The following is a 20,844-nucleotide window of genomic DNA, read 5'->3' as shown; positions in this document are numbered from 1 at the left end:
CTGAATTGCCGGCTTAAATTTGGATGAAGTAACTGAAAGAGTAATGAATGAGTTGTTAAAATGGGAAATGGGTGGGTCAAATAAGGAAATCTCAATCAGCTGTGTTCAATATTTTCAAAAACTACGAAAATAATTTACAAGTTGTATAAAACTCCTAATGAATGAAAGATGTGGAACATTTTTAGGCTTGAATTAAGTATGGATCTGTTAATAAGACTTGGAAAGCAGCTGAAGCAGTATAAATAGCTAAAACAAAAAGTGGGAAAGGGATGAAGGATGTAAAATAAAGAGTAAGAAATGATAGGGGTTCAAATGTTTAGCCTATCTGCGCCACTATTTCTTTACAGCAGACAGACATATTGACATATATAAATATATAGATATGTAGAGAGAGGCCCCGTTTTGACCTGGTGTTAAAGGACAATTCCGGCGCAAAACGAGCCTAGCGGTTATTACCAGATGTGTACTCACTCTGTCGCTCTCTGGGACATGTTTTCATGCTAATCGAATGAGTTTTTAGCTTTGTAAGTGTACAGACAGTTTATTGAAAAGATAGATTATAAAGACACTCGCGTTCATGTTTACATGCCGCCGCCGTCTTGGAAACCAGTCATGACTTACAGCTGGCGATGCAAACTAAAATCAAAAGCAATTTGCTCAATATATCTGAAATAATTGCACTCTGCATAACCTGTCTAGTGTACTTACTCAGTGGATAACTGTCCATCTGGTCCCTCTGGTCTGGGTCGCCGAAAAAGTTTCAAGCACAGCCCTGTTTATCAGAGAGGGGAAATCTTCAGACTGTACAAAACACTGCGTCTCTTGGGCATCGCGACGCAACAGGTCCCACTCCGTGCAACACAGACACTCCTGTTCGGTGGCCATAGCGTCACAATGTCCGCAGGTACACCACCAGTTTCCCGAAGTACGAGGCTGTGTTGCGGCATTGACTACCGGTAGCTCTCTCTCTCTCGTAGCCCTTTCACGGAGCTCCCGCAGCTCTTCGTTCAATAAACTGTCTGTACTTACAAAGTTCTCAATTCTTCAGTTAACATGTTGGGACCCTCACTATGCTACCGTTGAAGTTTGGTGATATTTTGAGCCTTTTTAGTGGTATAAATAGCAATTTGTTTTTACGTTCCCTGTGCCCCGAATACTAGTGTTGTAAGCTAATCGGCGGTCCGTGCTAGCGTCTTTCAAGCTAAAAACTCATTCGATTAGCATGAAAACATGTCCCAGAGAACGACAGAGTGGGTACACATCTGTTAATAACCCTTAGGTTTGTTTTGCGCCGGAATTGTCCTTTAAATCCTGAGTAATCGGATCACAAGTACACAGCTCTAAGTACAGGAGTAAACGCTCTCAGGACACACACACAGACACAGTTTTAACTTTATCCACTCAAAATATATATATCAATACATTCACAAATGCTTTCTGGTGCTCACGGTGAGGTCATTATATTGATACCACTTATTGTTTAGCGTGTTTTGAGGCTTCTTCGATGGGAGGTTTACCTGGGCTCTTTCAGTTAAGCTCAGTAACAAGCAATTTATAACGAACAGGTGTGATACACATCAAAGCCAATGCAAAGGTTGATAACAGCTGGAAGGAGCAGCTGCTGTTCTACACCATGACACTACACTTTTAGACAGAAAAAATACAATCACATACAGTAATATGAACAATAACAAAACATTAATTAATTAATTTATACAGTATATCGTGTGTATTTGTGTTTTTGTGTATTTATAATAACAGTAATACATTTATTATTAATCATTTATATATATATATATATATATATATATATATATATATATATATATATATATATATATATATATATTCATTTATTTGTTTTTTATTTATTTATTTTTTATTTTTTTAAGTAAAAGCCACAGTTAAGGGCACAGTGGTTTCCGTGGCCTCACTGTAGCACAGATATGGCTTCAGTTTCTGGTCCTGTCTGTTCTGTGTGAATGTTAAAGTGCATGTTCTGTTTGGCTCTGTCCTGCAGTTCGAAGACGCATGAGTCAGGCAGACTGGAGACTCAAAACTATAATGTGGAATCCTGTATGAACGTGTTTCCCAATGGTGCATGCTTGGACTAGCTACAGCCCTGGTGAGCCTTAAAGAAAATAAATAGAGATTGAAGAGCATTCAAGCATATCACAATTTAAATGATTTGTCTTTACCTCACATATATATTAATGTATGTAAGTAAAAAAAAAAAATTACAAAAAGTCATAGTATAGTATGTCGAAAAAAGTGATAAAAGTCCTAGTATGCTGAATTAAGTGATAAAAAAGTCCTAGTATGGTAGGTATAAATAGTCATAGTATAGTATGACTAAAAAAGTGATACAAAAGTCGTATGTCAAAAAAGTCATACTATAGCATGTTGAAAAAAGTCATTTTATAAAAGGTGATAAAAAAGGTCATAGTATAGTATGTCGAAAAAAGTGATAAAAAATTCATAGTATAGCATGTCGAAAAAAAAGTCATTATAGCATGTCAAAAAAAGTGATTAAAAAGTCATAGCATAGCATGTCGAAAAAAGTAATAAAAAAATCATAGTATAGTAATGTCAAAAATGGTGTTTATCTCTCCAAAACAGCAAGCTGGGGTAGGAACAGACCAGAACACAACTTTTCTCTACATCCAATCTTATTCTTCATTACTGTAAGTTAGGTATTTAAACTAGTTGCACCCTGTAGGATTAGAACACTCAACCTTGTGTCTCCCAACCAGTCTCTTATCACTCTGATCTATCCAACTTGAAATAAAAGTTGTGTTTTTGACATATTTGTATATATTTGTTGGACCTCAAAATTAATGAAGCAAGTAAGAATCAATGATTCAACGTTCTGTCCTCCAATCAATCTCTTATCACTCTAAGCTATCTGACCTCGCACAAAAGTTAAGTTTTTGGCATATTTGTCTCTTTTGCTTAGTGTATTGGACCTCAAAACTTACAGGATTTGAACACTCAATCTTCTATCTAACAATCATAACCTTATCACTCCAAGCTATCTGACCCGACATAAAGTAATTGTATATTATGTTGAAAATAGTCATAGTGTAGTATGTCGAAACAAAGTGATAAAAAAGTCATACTATAGAATTTCGAAAAAAGTCATAGTATAGTATGACTGAAAAAAGTAATGAGAAAGTCATAGTATATAGCATGTGGAAAAAAGTGATAAAAAAAATCATAGTATAGCATTTTGAAAAAAAGTGATAAAAAAAAGTCATAGTATAAAAAGAAGTCATTACATTATTTAGCTGACGCTTTTATCCAAAGCGACTTAATTGCTTCCAAATGTCAGAGGTTGCACATCTCTGCAGCACCTAGGGGTTAAGTGTCTCACTCAGGGACACATTGGTTGATGTATCACAGTGGGAATCAAGCCCGGCTCTCCCACACCCAAAGCATTAATTAAGCAAATTAATGTTGTTTTCTTAATTTGCTTGTGTTTTGTCTATTTGCATGTGTTTTCTTAAGTTGCAGGGCATTTGCCCCTGTCAGCCACCGTAGTAGTATAGTATGTTGAAAAAATAAGCTTACAAGCTAATACTGAAAGTCTGATACCGGTCCAGACACATTTTTGAAACATAAGCATTACCTGTACTTGAAATGAAAGAATTGTGCATCCTGGCGGACTGCCAGCTGACTTGCAGCAGAAAAGTCTCTCCAATGTGCTACGAGACCAACTACACTTGCTAGAGACCAAAGACCGAGACCAGTCAAAACACCCACGAAACCGAGGTGTGGATTTAAGAAATGTTGCAAGACTGGGCTCAAGTATCACAGCCCTGTCCTGTTTAAATTTGAGTTTAAACACATAAGTCATTGTAAATTGCTTTGTATACTCCATGAACTGTTCATGTCAGCACATTTCAGTTACTTTAGGGACAATAACTGAATTATTAAAATGGCCCACTTCTTCTAAAGATGGAAACACTGGATGATGCAACCTTTCATACAGCCACCACAGAAAGCTTTCCAGTGCTTCAGAACAGAAGATCATCACCTTATAAAGTTTAACGCCAACGCCATGATAATCTGTGTGTGTGTGTGTGTGTGTGTGTGTGTGTGTGTGTGTGTGTGTGTGTGTGTGTGTGTGTGTGTGTGTGTGTGTCCAGGGCCATATGCATGCTTACCTGTGAGACTGTTAATAGGCCTATTTACAGTCTATGATCTTACGGTAATGCTACATGCAACTATATTGACAGCTAAAGGGTCATGAGTGCACTCTAGTGGTCATTAGAGAAGCTGCACCACGGGTCAGGGTGGCGGCCATTTTAGTCTTTGAGGCCTGTTCTGCATGACTCTCTGCAGATACTGTAGATCAGCACACTACAGGCACAGATTTTATCATGCGAGCTGGGGTTAGCTCACATCTTTTTCCATTACACATGCACTGCTGGAGCGCAGAACAAAGCATGGACAAGGCATCAAGTCACAGCTGCAGAAATGGGAGGTAAGCTAGAGTGCATCTATTTCCTTATCCACAACTATTATTTTGCAGGGTACCTATAGTTTAAAACAACATGCTGCAGACTCTGGGGAATGGTTTTATAAATTCTACTCCAAGCTGGCTTCCTACCAGCATACTGTATTGCTCTGCTGCTGAGGTAACGAAACTTGTGAAATGTTCCAACAGAACATGTTTGATCAGCCAACTTTGGAAAGCTAGTTCCCGAGTATAGTTAGATGGTCCATTTAAATATTTTACTTTACTTTTATGGCTCACAGGAGAGATGTTTCCAAACTTTCCTGTTTTTGAATTGTTTTTTGTAAGTTCACCATGTACTTTCTGTACAGTTTTCCTACCAAAACACATATTTCAGATCACTGATGAACAAAGTTTTAATAGAATATTTTTTGCTTTTACATTTCTGTTTCTTCTACTGTCACTGCATCATGAAGCGTTAGGATAGGTCGTCGAGCACTGAGTCTCGTGAGAGTTTTCGTGGGTTTTCGCAAATCGAGGGTTATCTAGACACGACCTAGAGGTTCCTTGCACGTTTGGGGCTGGATTTCCGCAAAGGGAGTTGAGGATTTGGGTCCTCAAATGTTGAGAAATGCAAGCAAGATTCTTATCCATCATGCAGTATCATTAGGGAGGCGTCTGGTCCATCCCAAATTCATTCTGCAGTCATAAAGTCATAAAGAACCATCTTCAGAGTAAAAGAAAAAGGTGTCCTGTAACACATGCAATGGCTCCCAGAGAGCCCTGATCCCAACATCTTTGTGTCAGTCTGGAATTATATGAGACAGAAGACTTTTGCACAATACTGTATATACTGTATATATAAACATTTAAACATTGTGGGAGGATGACTGTATGAATGAATGAATGAATGAAACCTTTATTGCTCTGAGGGGAATTTGTTTTGCACTCAAGGGAGCCACATTGAACATTAAGCACAGACAACAGTAAATAACAATAACAGTAAAAACCACACCAAACATCCAACAACATGGAAGACATAGAGGATACAGAAAACAACAACAACGCAGAAATGGTGGTGACATGCAATCATAGTCCAATAGCTAAGATGAATCAATAAATAATTAAATAAATAATCAATAGTGCACATTATAAAATGCCTATGTGCCTGTGTCTGATCTGTTCAGTAACTGAATGCTCCTCGGCACAAATTATATGGCACGTTTGGTTTTTATTAGGGGCATTCAAAATCTACGTCCAGAGGGGAGGGGGGAAAACTCTGAGCAAAGTAGTAACAGTAACCTGTAGTAACAGGAAAGTGGTTTTTCAGGTGGGCAGCCCTTAGAGCATCACGAACAAGTTTATTGCAGCCAACAGTAACTTGGATGATCTTTGTGTGGAATTAAAAACACACAATTACACATTCCCTGAATGAGATGAAGATGTGCATGCAATTGAGTTATACGACATTTGCTGTAGCTTAGCTGTCAATATCCATGGTAAAAAATACATCAGTATATTTAGATAAATCAAAAGAAAGGTATATACAATTAAATACAATCAATTAAAGTACAAAAAACTTCCATATCAACATTAAAGTATGAATCACAGTATTTCCTCATATGTCAGTGATGGTGTGACATGTCCTTTGTTAGGCCATCAACCGTTTTAATTCAATGAATTTGGCATGGTTTTCCTTTGTATTGTAGCTTAGAAGGCGCGGACATCTCCAGTCACCTCTACGTCAGCTCTACAAAATGTATGCCGAATTGTCTATTTTACAAATATTAGATGTGCTTTATGTGGGTGATGTTGGACGGTGATAGCGTAGCTATGAGTCCCTTACATACCTGTCAAGTTTTGGATTTGAAAATAAGGGACATTTTCCGGCGCCCACAGCAAGCAGTCCCACCACCCCAACCAAGCTCCAGTATCCCTTACATTTAAGACAGGTGTACAAGAAAGCTAAAATCACCACTTGATGCAGAATGCTGAACACATTTACAATTTATAACATTGCTTGTCTTTACATTTACATTTTATTTTCATTCCACACATTCTTTTCATTTCATATTGCTTTTCTTTTACAGTTTTTCTTTTCATTTCACATAACTTTTCTTTACTCTTTTAGTGAGTTATTGTACAAATTTGTTGCAGACTTTGCATTCTTTAAGACTGTTTTGGAAGGAGTGTATTTGTAGGCTGGGCCAGAGTGGTTAATTTTACATGAGAGTAGAGCGCGTTAACTGTTGTCTAACGTCATCCTATTCTCTGTAACAATCTGTCGTACCATGCTAAACACCCTTTCTGAACTCATCATCTGACCTCACACACTAACCTCGCGACAACTGCCACCTACAGTACCTGTAGTAGGCTACTGCAGGTGGCAGTTATCGTGAGGCTAGTGACAGAGCTCAGATTGGGAATGTTTTTTTTTTTTTACTCTGCCCGGGCCCGGGGTATTATATTTTTTAATAACGCAGGTTAAAATACGGGAGATTTACGGGAAAATACTAAGACGGGAGGACGGCGGGAAAGAAAGGTAAAATACGGGACTTTCCCGGCCAAAACGGGATACTTGACAGGTACGGTCCCTCATCAGGTTCAGGAAATCTCCTGCCGACTCTGCTAACCTTCCAACGGCAGCATTTTCATTTCAAAGGTAGGGGGCACAGTTAGTACAGGCACACATCTTCAAAACGGCTTTAGTTTTTCAGATACCCCTGCCTGAGGTGGAACAAACACAACCATGCTTTTTTCATAATTTTGTCCCCTTCGTGAAATGGATGGTTGTAACAAAAATAGATTTCATACAGCAAAAAGCGCTAATCTTGATCAATATATTGACTCACCCCATAGGTGAAAAAGTGCAGAATAAATTCATTTTGTTCCTATTTACACTAATAGTGCCCTGATATCTGCCCTATACTTCTCAAAGCAATATGAATATCAAAAAATGTATTCATTATAAAACTCAAGCCTAGAAGCCTTTAAATTAAAAGTTGTCATAGGCAGAACTTTTACACTTTTACTTAAGGTAATTTATGATGGTATGTTGGCACAGTTTAGGCCATCACATTGATTAAGAAAATGTGCGCAAAAACAATAAATGTGGTGCAATGAAGCAAAATATGTAAAGTGAGGTGTAAAATGCATTTTTGTATGCAAAAATAATACTTTTGACAATATAGGCTATCAAAAGTAAAATTGTAACTCCATTAATCCCTATTGAGCTCAAGATTTCAAAATGTACAGCTCCACTTACAATGTTTAAATTAGACACTCCGAGCTCCACTATAATAGATACTGAATAAATATATTTTTAGTTAAGTTGTTCTCATTTACATACTCCAGTTATTCTGGAAAATCAATTGTATGTTACACACACACACACACACACACACACACACACACACACACACACACACACACACACACACACACACACACACACACACACACACACACTGCCTATCACCTGTCGGGGCAGCTGTTTCTGCTGAGTTACAAACACAATAAATGATTTCCAAAAAATGAAAATAAAACTTTCATGATTGTGTTCAATGAAGAAGCACAGTGGTGGACTGACTGCTCGTTTGAAATAACACAGCAATTCAACAATGCTATTATTGATTTCTAGCTAACTTAACTTTTTCTTTATGTCCTCTGTCTTCTGTAAGTTGCGGCGTTTGGACATTGCTAACGTTTCTGCTGAGCTGCTGGCTGCTTGAATCGGCTTGAATGACAGCGACGGTGGCGTTGGAAGGGGGGCTGAAGCGTTATTATGGATCCTACGTAACTTCTAGGCAAGTCCCGCCCTACGAAGCAGCTCGATTGGTTGGGGTTAGGCATTGACCTCCAGTGGTTAAGGTTAGGATAGTCGATTGGTCAGGGGATTGGACCTGAACAAATCGGGTTATGTTACCTTGCGTAAGCATGGACGCCTGGCCAATAGTAGTGTGTGAATGCTATTGAAGGCCGGGCCTTGCCTCGAAGTTGTGTGTGTTCCATACAACCCGGTATCACGCCAGTTCATGAAATGGTCACGTTATTTAGATTCATTGATTCGTGTACAGGTCACGATTTTCTTGTTTATTTTGTGTACAGGTCACGATTTTCTCGTTTATTTTGTGTACAGGTCACGATTTTCGAACGTGACCATTTCACGAACTGCCATGACACTGGGCTACTCTGTGGCACGCAACAACGGGGACATGAAACGCCACACACCGGCCACAACAATGGGACGGTTGTGGTTAGGAAAAGAAGAACGGGGAAAGGAACCGTCACACACAGGAGACGCTGACAACAATGGGACGGTTATGGTTAGGAAAAGAAGAACGGGGAAAGGAACTGCAACATGCGGGACGCGATTCCCGGTCTCCGGGGTGAAAGTCCTGTGTTGTTTGACCCATCCACCACCACGACCAACCTCAATGCACGGATTTTCGCCTTATCAATACTACTCGCTACCGTAATCGTTCTGTGATCACGAAATATGCTTCCCATTGAAATACATTACTTTAAAATTTGTGCTCACCACACGAAAATAACAACATTAACTTGTTCAGTACACGAATCAATAGATTCAATAATGTGACCATTTCACGAACTGCCGTGAGACTGGGCTGGTTCCATAATAACGCGCCGCTGAAACTTGAGCAAGCGCTGTTTCCATCATGGTCCTAGTGCTTGCCGTTTTCCTGTTTTTTTAATATAGGCTATGTTAGTTTTCGGACTGTAAAGAGTGTGTAGCCTTTAGCCTAGCACAAATATCAGCTTGTCTGCTATCTTTAGACTTTCCCTCACACTGCCTCTGGCGTCATATTGTTCTGATGGCAGCCCGCTATGAGGACCAGAGGCCGAAGCCACAGCAACGCCTGCTGCCATCCAAACCTGGAGAGGAAACGTAAACACGGCAGATGAGCATGTACTTTAGACTTCTGCTAACTCCGGCTAATTCAAGTTCATGTTTCTGTAGCTAGTTAGAGCCTCAAACCACAGTGTGTCATCTCAAAGGGCTTGATCAAAAGGAAACAGGACAGTCAAAAGTAGAAAAGAGTACAAACGTGTTGCAACTCCCGGTGGTTGCCACTAGAGGGTGATAAAGGAACTACACCATGTAGTATTAGTAACTGTCATTTGAATGCAAAATGCACATGGACTCATGCAGCTAATGAGTACATGGTGGCTCTCCATTACTCACAGAGCAGGAGATGCCTACAGTACCACACAGTAGCAATGGACTATTGCATGTGATTATTTTGGAAGTAAACAAGTCACAGTCTAGCACTAAGCTGTTTTATTTTTGGCTCTGCCTTTCTACTTCTCCACAAAGCCCTTACAAAGCCTGTGTGAGCTGGCTCCTCAGCTCAGCAGTCAAATACTGCTCACAAGCTCTCCACTTCCTCGCAAATACCTGTTTTACTATGTACTTCTTGGCTTCCTCCAGCATGCTCAGTGATCTTTTCCTGTGGCAATCTGCTGTAGTAACAGATTAGCCACCAGCCACCAATCTTCATTTGGCCGTGTCAGAGCTCCTCTGTCCATCCTGTGAAATCCCTCCAACTGGCTGTCAACTTTTCAAGCCCCATTTACCCCCTTTTCGTATGCCTCTCCCTCAAAATGTTCCCGTCGAAGTTCACTTTGTTCAACAATTGGTGTCCTGTATTCTTTCCAAGTCAGCATGACCTCTCAGCCTGTTGCAGTTATTTGTCTTGCTCTTACTTAACCCTTTTCCTTCCCTTAGTCATCTCTGCCTCTCCTCTGTTCCTGTTTTCTCCCTTTTTCTCTTACTGAATCGTCTTTCTGCTTCGTCCTTTGCGGCCTGGTAGCAAATGTTCCAAGCTGCGAACCTCTGCTTTAGACAAGCACATCTTCTGAAGCATACTGAAAGCCTTACACTTAATCTTCTTTAGATTTTTGCCACGTGTCGCTGAATTTGCCATACATATAAGCTGCCAACATGGAAAAATGTGTTTTATTAGCATCCTAGCAGGAGTTACAAATACTATACTATATGTGGATTTATTTCCCTGAGCTCCCGTATCTCCCACATTGCACCACAAATTATGCTTCACAAATAAAGCTTGTGAATTCAAGTAGAAACAAGGCAACAAATCCAACAATGTCGGCAATGTCAGCAAAGAAAAATGGCAACAGGCAGGTGTATTTACATTAACAGAGTCAATTCTTCTGGTTGATTTGTCTTGGACTGCAACATTGTGCTTTGTCAGGGCTTTCCAACAAGACACACATTCCCTTCATCTCCTCCTTACCAGAGGTAACAGACTTTGCCTCTCCTCCTCCTGCCTCCTCTCTATTTTCTTCATCTTGTAGTTCCACTTGGGGATCTGGAGCTGGTTGTTGTTATTGCTCCGTTTGAGTTTTCCAGGCATGAAGTTCGGAGGCGGGGCTTTGCAGAGAATCACTTTGGGCACTACAATGCCTGGTCGCACGCTGCTTCTCCTCAGCATATTAAGAGGCAGGAGGCTTGCTCGTCTCATGACCACTGTGGCCATGACGTTTAGCAGCTGAGGCTGCAGGCTGGCTCTGCGATCCATCGACTTGGGGAGAAAGAGGATCCGCGAGTTCTGGAAAAATCTCTTGTAGTTGTTAAGTCTGTCTGGGCCCAGACACTTCAGCTCAGATACCCGTTGCCTCCTCAGGATCTCCTGCACAGCCTGACGACGCTTCCCGATGCACGGAGGGCTGCCTGGACACACAGTGCGGCAAGCTGTGGCAATGACTGGACTGGAGATACTGGTGGTGATGTGGACCATGTGCTCAAGAACGCCATCATCCACAGGGTTAACCTTATTGTTGATGTAAAACCCATGAGGGCAGCAGGAAAGGGAGTTGATCAAACGCCTCCAGCAAGACTTTGGCTCTTGGGCTTGGGCCACCCGCTCCTGCACAAGAAGATCAAACATAATTTAAAGCAGAGGTTCTCAATCGTTGTTCAGCCAAGGACCCCTTACTAGATAGAGAGAGTACTGTAATTGTTTTACACTTCTAGTCTTAGTTATGTGAATGAACAACACAGGAGAAAATTAAAAATATGCACACCATCCTACAAAACAATGCAATTGACATCAATTAAATTAGCTGGAAGTGACACTGTAACTAACCAAAATATCAAAGGCAAATCAAGAGAAAAGGGTTAATTTAAAGTGCATTTCAGAACACACACGCATACCATCAAGACAAGCGTGGAGTGGTTCACAGTGTGCATTAGCTTAATAAAGCACAGATTCTGATTACGGTAGACTATTTAAATCTATGAACTATTTTAGATTTCAAAACTGCAGTAGCCTATTACTCATTGAACTATGAAGACTTTTGTAAAAAAATAAATAATAATAATAATAATAATAAAATCAACCTGAAAACTTTTAACTGACTCCTTGACAGAGTGCCCTGGCCCCACTTTGAAAATTGTTGGTTTAATGGAATCATTAATTGAAAGCATTATGTGGTGCATTCAATAGTAGGACTGTAGTCATGTAGAATGTATTAACCTCCAGCATGGGCCACTCCAGGGAGAAGGAGTCACAGAACTGCTCAGCACAGGGCTTTGACATCAGCCGATACATCAGATTGGCTGTCTCATATCGACCAGTGAAGAGAGCCCACTCCCTGGGTGTCATATTGCGACTGTTGTCCTGTGCCTGAATATCACCTCCTGGAAACACAAGAAGTTATGCGAGGTAGAATATGTGACTAAAGCTGGACTGTAATCTGCTCTACATTTCTAGAGATTTCTAACTGATACATACATCTAATAGCTGTCAATTGCTTGTAAGAAGAATAAAGGTTGTAATGCAAGATTTTCTAGAGTGGTTGTCCATTAACCTTAATTATTTAAAGGTATGTGTTTTACCAGCTAGCATGAGAGCCCTGACACACTCAGCCCGGCCCTGCATGGCAGCCTTCATCAAAGCTGTGAAACCGTGACAGTTCCTCCTCTCAATGTCCAGCCCAGGGAAGTAGTTGAGCAGGTAGTTCAAGATGATCGCATGACCTGCAGACCAGAGAGAGACACAGACGTGAGACTAGTTTCTGCAGTTTGGAACTAGCAAAGCTTCTTCTGACATATCTACCGATATTGTCTTTGCTTTTCTACATTTCAACTACTTTTTATTTCAACTACTTTTTTTCTTTTTGAACACTCATCAATATTAAAACTTATATCATTTTGGTTTCTATGAAAACATATTGTAGGTGGAGTTAGTGTCCATGTGTAACTTGTGGTACAGTTAAATTCCCTCCTGTACAAAGAAGACTGTAAGACTGAAGAAGAGTGCATTTTTAACCCTGCCAGTGGAAGACAATGTTACACATAATTGGTCAGTCCACAATTTTGGTCCACTGAAATATCTCAAAAACTATTCTTCGGATGGCCATAAAATTTGTATGGCCTTATGTATGGCCATAATAGCGTGCTAATAAGAATGCTAATAAGCCAATAGCATGCACGATGGTGACATGGTGAACATACTGCACAAATTCAGCACAAACTAGTAATCTAAAATGTAGTTTCCCTCAAGACACAACCATTGAAGACACACGAAGAGTTCATTTGTGAAACCAGATATCTCTGTTTTTATTTATTTTCCTAAATTATGTTTTTCGTGTGCAATCGAGGGAATATCAATCAAACCGGTGTTCATATTAAGAATTGCTTTTATCTGTTGATAGAAGCAAACTGTTCATATGAACACTTTATGTAAATATGTAAACAACTTGCTCTCATTTATTTAGTAACTTTGTATCAATTTGTAACAGTTTTGTAACTGCTAAAGTTGCAACCTGATTTCAAACTTGTATTTTGTCAGCCACTCTGGGGATTGAACAAGCCACTTGACTGACTATGTTTACATGCACACCAATATTCCACTATTATTCAGAATATGACAATATTCAGAATTTGATACAGGTCATGTAAACAGCATATTCCGGTTGGATATTTAGAATAAGGTCGTTTTCCGAATATAGCATTTTCCGATTAAGACGTGGGATATTCCAGTATTATTCGGGTTTTAGAAACATTCTTTGGACATGTATACAGCGCATTTGGAATATGAGTCTCAATCTGAGGTTTTACCGCAGTTGACGACCTCTTGCCTGTTTACTGCTTATGGTCAGCTCTGTGCGTTGCTATGGTTGCTGTACACAAACCAACCAGCCAACAGTTTGCAAGGCTACAGACCCGATAAAAAGGAGGAACACACAGCTACTTTTAAAGGTTTAGTGCGCAACTTTTTTATAATATTGAACGTCCGTTACATTTAAGCCATTGCTAAATGAGTTGATACAAAGCTAATTAAGACTATCAGCTCCACACAACTCTCTCTGTATTTCTCAGTATGGCTATGTTTGGAAATTGGTGTCGTCCAGCGACTTTCACACGCAAAAACTCAAGTACAGATAATTACCTCTTCTGAAGAGGCCATTATGTTTTTTCTAATCCTCCGTGTCCTCCTTGGCTACTAGCAACTGTGTGGAGGAGGGGTGGGGGTGAAGCGCAATCACGGAAGGCTTGTATCATGTGGACGCGCCGACAGAATTGTCGTCATTACTCAGAATTCCTCATGGGGGAGACAGAAACTGCGCACTATAGCTTTAAACATTATCAAAGACTTGGATATCAACAGGTTTTTGGTTATGTGCACACATCACTACGCCGACCTTTTCAAGAAGCTGGTTGAAGGAATGAAAGGGTCGCTGTGTTCGCACGCTCCAACAAGTCCGCCACCGCTGGAAAACTTTGAAAAAATCGTATTTTGCACGGCTACATGTAAACGTGCATATTAGTGGAATATTTTTTCATTAGCCATGTAAACAGCTTAGTCGGAATATCGTCTTTTTTCTGGAATATGGGCAAAAAGCAGAATATTATGTGCATGTAAATGTAGTCAGTGTTGCTGATGGGATTTGAAGTCAAACAGCTTTTCACCATTCAGCTCCAGCTTCACATCAGCTTCTTAAACATCACAACCTTCCTAATTGAGAAAATCCAGTCTAAATCCAGACTAATGAAACAGCCTGATCTTCTGAAATTCCTCGAAGTGAGCTCAATGCAGAGTTTACGCAACAGAAATCCATTAAAGAGGTCCAGCTAGAAGCATACGCATGGTTGAATGGAAGGGTGAGGAGGAGGGCTAACACTGAGAGTTCACCTCGGAGGACATGGGTTTAATTCCCAACACACTTTCTACCTTTAGAGAAGGGTTTAAGGGAGAGTTATTCTTCTCATGTATTTGACCACTGTGCTGCAGTGTGGACTCATAGTCTTGGTCCGCTGTTCCCCTGAGGTGTTGCAGAGTACTTTGTCATGAAAGGGGATCAATACTTCTTTTAATGAAGCAGAAAACGAAGAGTAGTTTGCAGCTATTCATCACAGGACACAGAGAGCCATTCATCATCGTTAGCAGATGAGAGGCTGGGGTGCCGTGTCTGATACATGTGGCTGCATCACTATGAAATGACTTACCATGGTACTTTCTAATGACAGCAAATACCAATGATTCTTGCAAGTGGAAGCACCAGACCTCATAATATAATCTGTGCTTTACTTTGGACCACTTTTGAAACTCAGTTCTTTGCAATAAAATGTCTACCACTGTAAAATATGCATCAAAAGTAGTTGGGGGGAGAAACATAGAATGCAAGGTAACATGTCTCACTGGGAGACATACTACAGTAGATTCTTAGGAATATAAGGTAAAAAGGATATTAATGGGTTGATGAACGCACAAATTGTGACACATCCTGGAAGTCGTGTGTGTATATTTGAAGTGATAGTACTTGATGTTTGGTCATGTAAACTGTGTCTGGAGTCTCTGGACAGTCATAGCCAGAGTTTTTTAGTACGAGATTTTAATGAGAAACACTAACAATGAAACTGTTTAACATTGTGATAAATGGAGGAGAAAGATAGGGAACTCAAACTCAATATGCTCTCTATCATCTCTACAGAATCTTTCTATGGATCCCAGTCAGATCATATCAATAACTGGCAATTACAGGATCATTGCACATTTAATTTCCCTTCAGTTATTTTATAAGATTATTCTGATTAAAAGTAAATAACAGTTTGTTAAACCTGGGTTTTATTTTTGTGGCTCTGGCCATTGGTTCTATCAGTTATGATAACATTGTAGCCTACTCACCAAGGTAACTACTGGAATATAGTGAAATAAAGTGTTAGCCAATCTGGCTAAACTTTACAACCTGCACAATTGTCTGACCACACATATGTGTCCATTAGTCCATCAGTCTTGACACTTTTTGTAATTGTCTACTAATACAAAATTAAATTACAAGACAACACGACTGGAAGCCTGTTCATATTCTGCATGAAAATTAATTAAATAAATAACTTATTGGTGCATTTAAAACAATTTGACTTGAACATAGTGAGCAAGTAGAAGCTCTACCTCCAATTCACTATCTGTGGCTGCTAAAGTACATCCTCCGCCAGTGTGCCAGATGCTGATGGGGCTGCCCTTTCACAGATAAGGTTTGATACTGTCAAGGTGCAATAGTGCTGATGGTTTAAAAGTGGTACATCCAGGTTCCTGATCATGTCGGGAAATTACTTAAAATGAGACGGTGCAGACTTAAACCAACTACTAATTGTAAGCGTCACAAAATGGTCAAATCATTGTACATTATGGCACTTTTTATCGCACAAAATTATCGTACAAATATGTTTCATTGCTCTGATGTCAAAGACTGTCAGTTGCTGGTAGTAGCTTTACTGTACAGACATGAGCGTGGTATCGATCTTGTATTTGTGTTCAGCATTTCTTAAACTAAACAAACAGGACAGTTAGGGAGATCTCAATCAAGTACAGTCTGTACATGCCCACACGGTCTGGAAGAGAGGTCTAATACGTCTAATAACATCTCTGTTGGTGGATCCTGACTGTGAAGGGCCTTTTTAAGAAATACTAGCACTAACAATCCTTTAATTCAAAGGTGTATTTACCTGCTTGTGCTGCAGTAATAAGAGCGGTGTTGCCCTCGTTGTCCTGCCAGTTGACATCGAGACACGGGCACTGAGAGAGGGCGATGACCACTTCCACGTAGCCATGGTAGCACGCCATAATCAGACCAGACTGAAACACAAAAACAAGAGTGCTTGAGTTTCTTTCTCTCTCTTCGTGATTTATTTTGGCTCGTAAAACACCAAAATTGTTTCTTGGGGCTACGGGGAAGCTTATTCATAGCCATATTTCCTCACAGGAGAAAACCATTGCAGTGATTCTCATAAAAATAAATAACACTTATCAGTTATGTTGCCTATAAGCACAGTTAAAGACAGCGAGTGAGTCTGTATTAGACAGGCTAAACATGGGTTTTCAACTGGAGTGGTCACTTGCCAAGCATCTATTTGTCCAAATTCCTACTGGCTGGTTTTGCTCTTATTTAAAAGGGTCATAGCTGTTAAATCAGAGTTAGTGTCACTATCATATTTTTCCACAAAACACACATTAACAAAGGAGACAGGGATTGCATTTTCAATCTTTTGAGACAGTTAATACTGTTACCAGCCTTACTGGAACTGATGATAATAATCTAACCAGCTGATGGTGTAAAAGAATGGTAAGAAAGACATCAGACACAACCCATACCAAACTGGATCTAGTTGTGCATACTTTCTAGTCTACCGTGGTTTAAAGTTGGAAGTATAAGTCTTTTAGCCATAATTTCAACAGTAATGACAACATTCACCAACTTAATTGTTTGCGATCTGGCCTCACTCCAACATTGCTGAAAAGAATTCCAGTAAAGCAAATAACAAAAGGGATGAGACAGTCACACATTATCTAAACCACTCAAGGGAGCACCCCTGTAGCATCCCTCCATTTCAACTCTGACCCCATTTACAACCAGCTTTAACATGCGGTCTGTATGTGAATATGCTATTTGGATAAGGAAAAACACACGTTAATTCAAAGTGTATATGCACGCAGAAGGCATTGTGATTGGAATGTGATCAGATGAGCCAGACCACATGCGGAGGTAGTGCGTGGATTGCATGTCGCTATCCAGATGATGTATCTAGACACAGATCGCATGTTCGTATCAGATGTAACTGGGGCAAGTAAATCAAAGGCCTGCAGAAAGGTCTCTCTGCCGGTTTGTATCAGTAACCAAATCCAAACTTGGCCTTTTCTGTCTGCAGTTGTGAAACAAAACATTTCATTATCCACATTCTCATTCCATCCCACCAATTTAGCTGCATTTTGTTGTAGCTCCCACTGTAGTGCCAGTCTTCCCAAATGAGGTATAATAAGTAATTAATTATGCCTTCCGCACTACCCACTTCCGGGTTATAAAGCACTTCAAAAGGTACAGCTGGTTGACCAATTAAATCTTTATGAGATAATACAAGAACTTAGTTTCAACACAGAGCAAGAGGATAATTAAGATAATAAAACAATGGCATGAATTGAAGGAAATTATTTCCAAGCTTTCTCTTTAGAGAGACGAATAAGAGAGACTGTGTATTAATAATTGTAACCAAAATGACTTGACATTAGCTACCAGGCTCATATGGCCTGATTGCAATACCTGATGTAACTTCCAGTGAAAAGAACAGCCAAGTTCCCTCAGGGACAGCATGATTTGTGTTGCATACCACAACACATCTTAGTAATGGGCCTTAAAGTGGTGGATTATAAGTGTATATGTATCATAAACACTGACATTTTCAAATAAATATAATTTTTTTGTTTGTTTACTGAACTCACCATCACAAAATCTCAACAGTTTGTCAGTTCTGCTTGATACTTGTAAGCTGTGGACATAACACTTACAATTGAACATTTAAAAGGCTAAAGTGGTACCAAGTGGCCAATCAACATTGCCCACACGTGAACTAACAACAGATTAATTATGATTTTATGATGTTGTCTTTGTCTGTGCTTTTGTATGATTTCTTGTAATGGCATTAACCTGCCAGGGACTGCAGATGAAAATGAGTCTGTATGGCTAAATCTGGCACATTTACATGATGGACTCAAGTGCTCATGTTAATTAACTGCATTGTCCCTTCTTAAATAAATATACATGCAATTTTGAATAACAGGATATTCCCAGGTGCTACAACAACTCCCTACTCTAAACAGCAGGTCTTGTGTGACTATTAACAGTTGGTACCATGACCTCTAAAGAACTGTCATAATCTCACTCTTTTGAGGGGCAGTGGGTGGCTTACACCATGATCAACACTGCTGGCCATGTTGTAGCACTGATGCTGCATATACACACTCTTAATACAGATGCTACCACAATATATAATCAAAGTTCAAAAAGCCATACCTGTGCACGTTTTAACTGATATATCTCAAATCATGAGTACTTTACATAACTGCTGTATGAATTTCTACTGTAAAAAAAATCCACACAGGTTGGTAAATTACTTTAACTGATAAATGTTAAATAAAGTGATTAACAGTGTTTTGCTTGTATTAAGCTTTTTTTGTGTTCATAATTTTTTATCTGAAGCACCTGCCAATTTTTTGTAGTAAATTTTTTTTTCCTACCTTTGAAGCAGCCATTGGTAGTGGTGGCCAAATGAAGTCTCATAAAGCTTTTTGAACTATTTTCTTTGATCACAGTTATATTTTTGTTTTCCAAATGACAGTGAAGACTATTAAAATCAATCTGCACTTACCTAGATTACCATGCAATGACATTGGAAAATGAATGGAAAGCAATGGCTGCCTGTAAAGTAGTAAATACATCTAAAAACCTCAAACTCTACAGAGTTTCCACAATAGCTAAAACTTATATAAACACTAAAACAGTTCTTTAAGACTGATGCTCATGCAACATAATGTATTTTCACCCACAGTATTATAACCTTTGTGAGCAAACTTAGGTTTCCAGTGGAAAAGCATTGTAGTCTTTTGGTTTACATCAGGAAAGTTGTGAACAAAACGTAGACTTTTCTGGTTTCAAGTCAGCACTGAAAACAAAGCCAGAAGTGCCTGAAAATCATTTCATTCAAATGCGTTGAACCCAGATACCTACTCTTCTGTTCCGATCCGCCTCTTTCACTTCCTCTTCGGTCACTCCTTGTCTGATCATAATCTTGACGATGATGGTGTTGTTGTTGCAGCAGGCCTTAAAGAAGGAAATCGGTTTGGGGCTATCAGAGCTTGGCGATCGCTGGTACATAATTTGAGACCCAACCGAATCGTCATGGGGATAGAAAGAATCGTCCGAGGCAATGCTCTGCGTGTCCAAGCGATCTGGCAGGGCATCAAAGTCCAACTCCTCGAACTCTTGGTAGATATCGTCCTCATCCTCCCAATAGTTTTGCATGTAATCAACTTCAAAATCCTCGCTATCATCCTCTCCTGACACCTCACACTCATCCCCATTTTGTTCAACATTGGTGATGGATATGGCAGGTGTATCCATAGCCACTTTATTAGTCCTAAACGGACTGTCACCCAGTCCCACGCCTCTGAACACTCCATTCTCCAGAACCTTTGAACCTTCACTCTGTTCCTCTGTTATTAACACCATTTAAACCCTCCCCTGCCCCCAAATACTTTTAAATTATTGTGGGGTGCCAGGGGATTCCTAGGGAAACCTAGAGTTTATGTCCACCGGCCCGCTGAAATACATTGTCTCATCATACCAGACAGAAGATTGAATCCTGCCAGGCTATTGACCTCTATCTGTTTCCGTCTCAGTCTGGTTTTTCCAACAAATAAGCGTCACCAAAGGTCACACGAGAGGCATGAGATCATCACACATGCTACCGATCCTCCGTCATTGTTGAATTAATCTTCTTTGGATTCCATAGAGTTTAGGATTCCCTAGAACTCCACAAGACAATTTTGTCAAGAAAGGTTTGATCGTATGCATGATCTGAGGTTGTCATTCTGAATTGATGAAGTGACCAAATAGTTTCAATAAAAAAGTGTCACAAGTTTTCCCTTATTAAATGAGTCCGTCAGCGTCGCATTTACGAATACATTGAGTTTGACAAGCCCAAGAGTTTCCAAGTCACTGCCCATTTCCATGTGACTCTTCGTGATGGCACCAAAAGCCTTGTCCGTCCGATCTTTAATCATGGCTTCAGAAAACAGACTTCTTAAATCTTGATGAGAATTTAAAGCTAAAGATGGATGTCCTCTGGAAAGTAGAGCATGCAGTCCTCTTGGTTAGAAACAGTAACAGTCACCACCAACAGCAACTAATCATGTTTCCCTGTGGAGAAACATTGAGCTTCCTTTGATGATGGCCGGCAATGGGATGAGAGACTTGAACTGATACGTGATAATCCCTTTAGTCGCTCTCCCTTTAGCTTTAGCTGTTCTGTCGTATTCCCCTCCCCTGTGACAAGACAGTTTGAA

At 39.8% G+C, this 20,844-nt stretch overlaps 2 protein-coding genes across 2 annotated transcripts in view; both read right to left on the bottom strand.

The window, feature by feature from the left end:
• The window catches only part of LOC116041819 (protein BCAP-like), a 128,021-nt gene that overhangs the window by 27,704 nt on the left and 79,473 nt on the right, over positions 1–20,844 (bottom strand). The window lies entirely within an intron of this gene.
• On the bottom strand, positions 9,898–20,761 carry LOC116041833 (ankyrin repeat domain-containing protein 33B-like). Its single transcript, XM_031287899.2, has 5 exons — positions 19,508–20,761; positions 16,455–16,584; positions 12,342–12,482; positions 11,980–12,143; positions 9,898–11,370 (listed from the first exon to the last, which is right to left on the bottom strand). Exons 1-5 carry the CDS (start codon positions 20,006–20,008, stop codon positions 10,723–10,725), a joined length of 1,584 nt encoding a protein of 527 aa, XP_031143759.1. The 5' UTR covers positions 20,009–20,761; the 3' UTR covers positions 9,898–10,722.

The sequence above is a fragment of the Sander lucioperca genome, chromosome 9 (genome assembly GCF_008315115.2).
Source record: "Sander lucioperca isolate FBNREF2018 chromosome 9, SLUC_FBN_1.2, whole genome shotgun sequence".
Taxonomy (NCBI): Eukaryota; Metazoa; Chordata; class Actinopteri; order Perciformes; family Percidae; genus Sander; species Sander lucioperca.
This window is presented reverse-complemented; position numbering and strand designations above follow the sequence as displayed.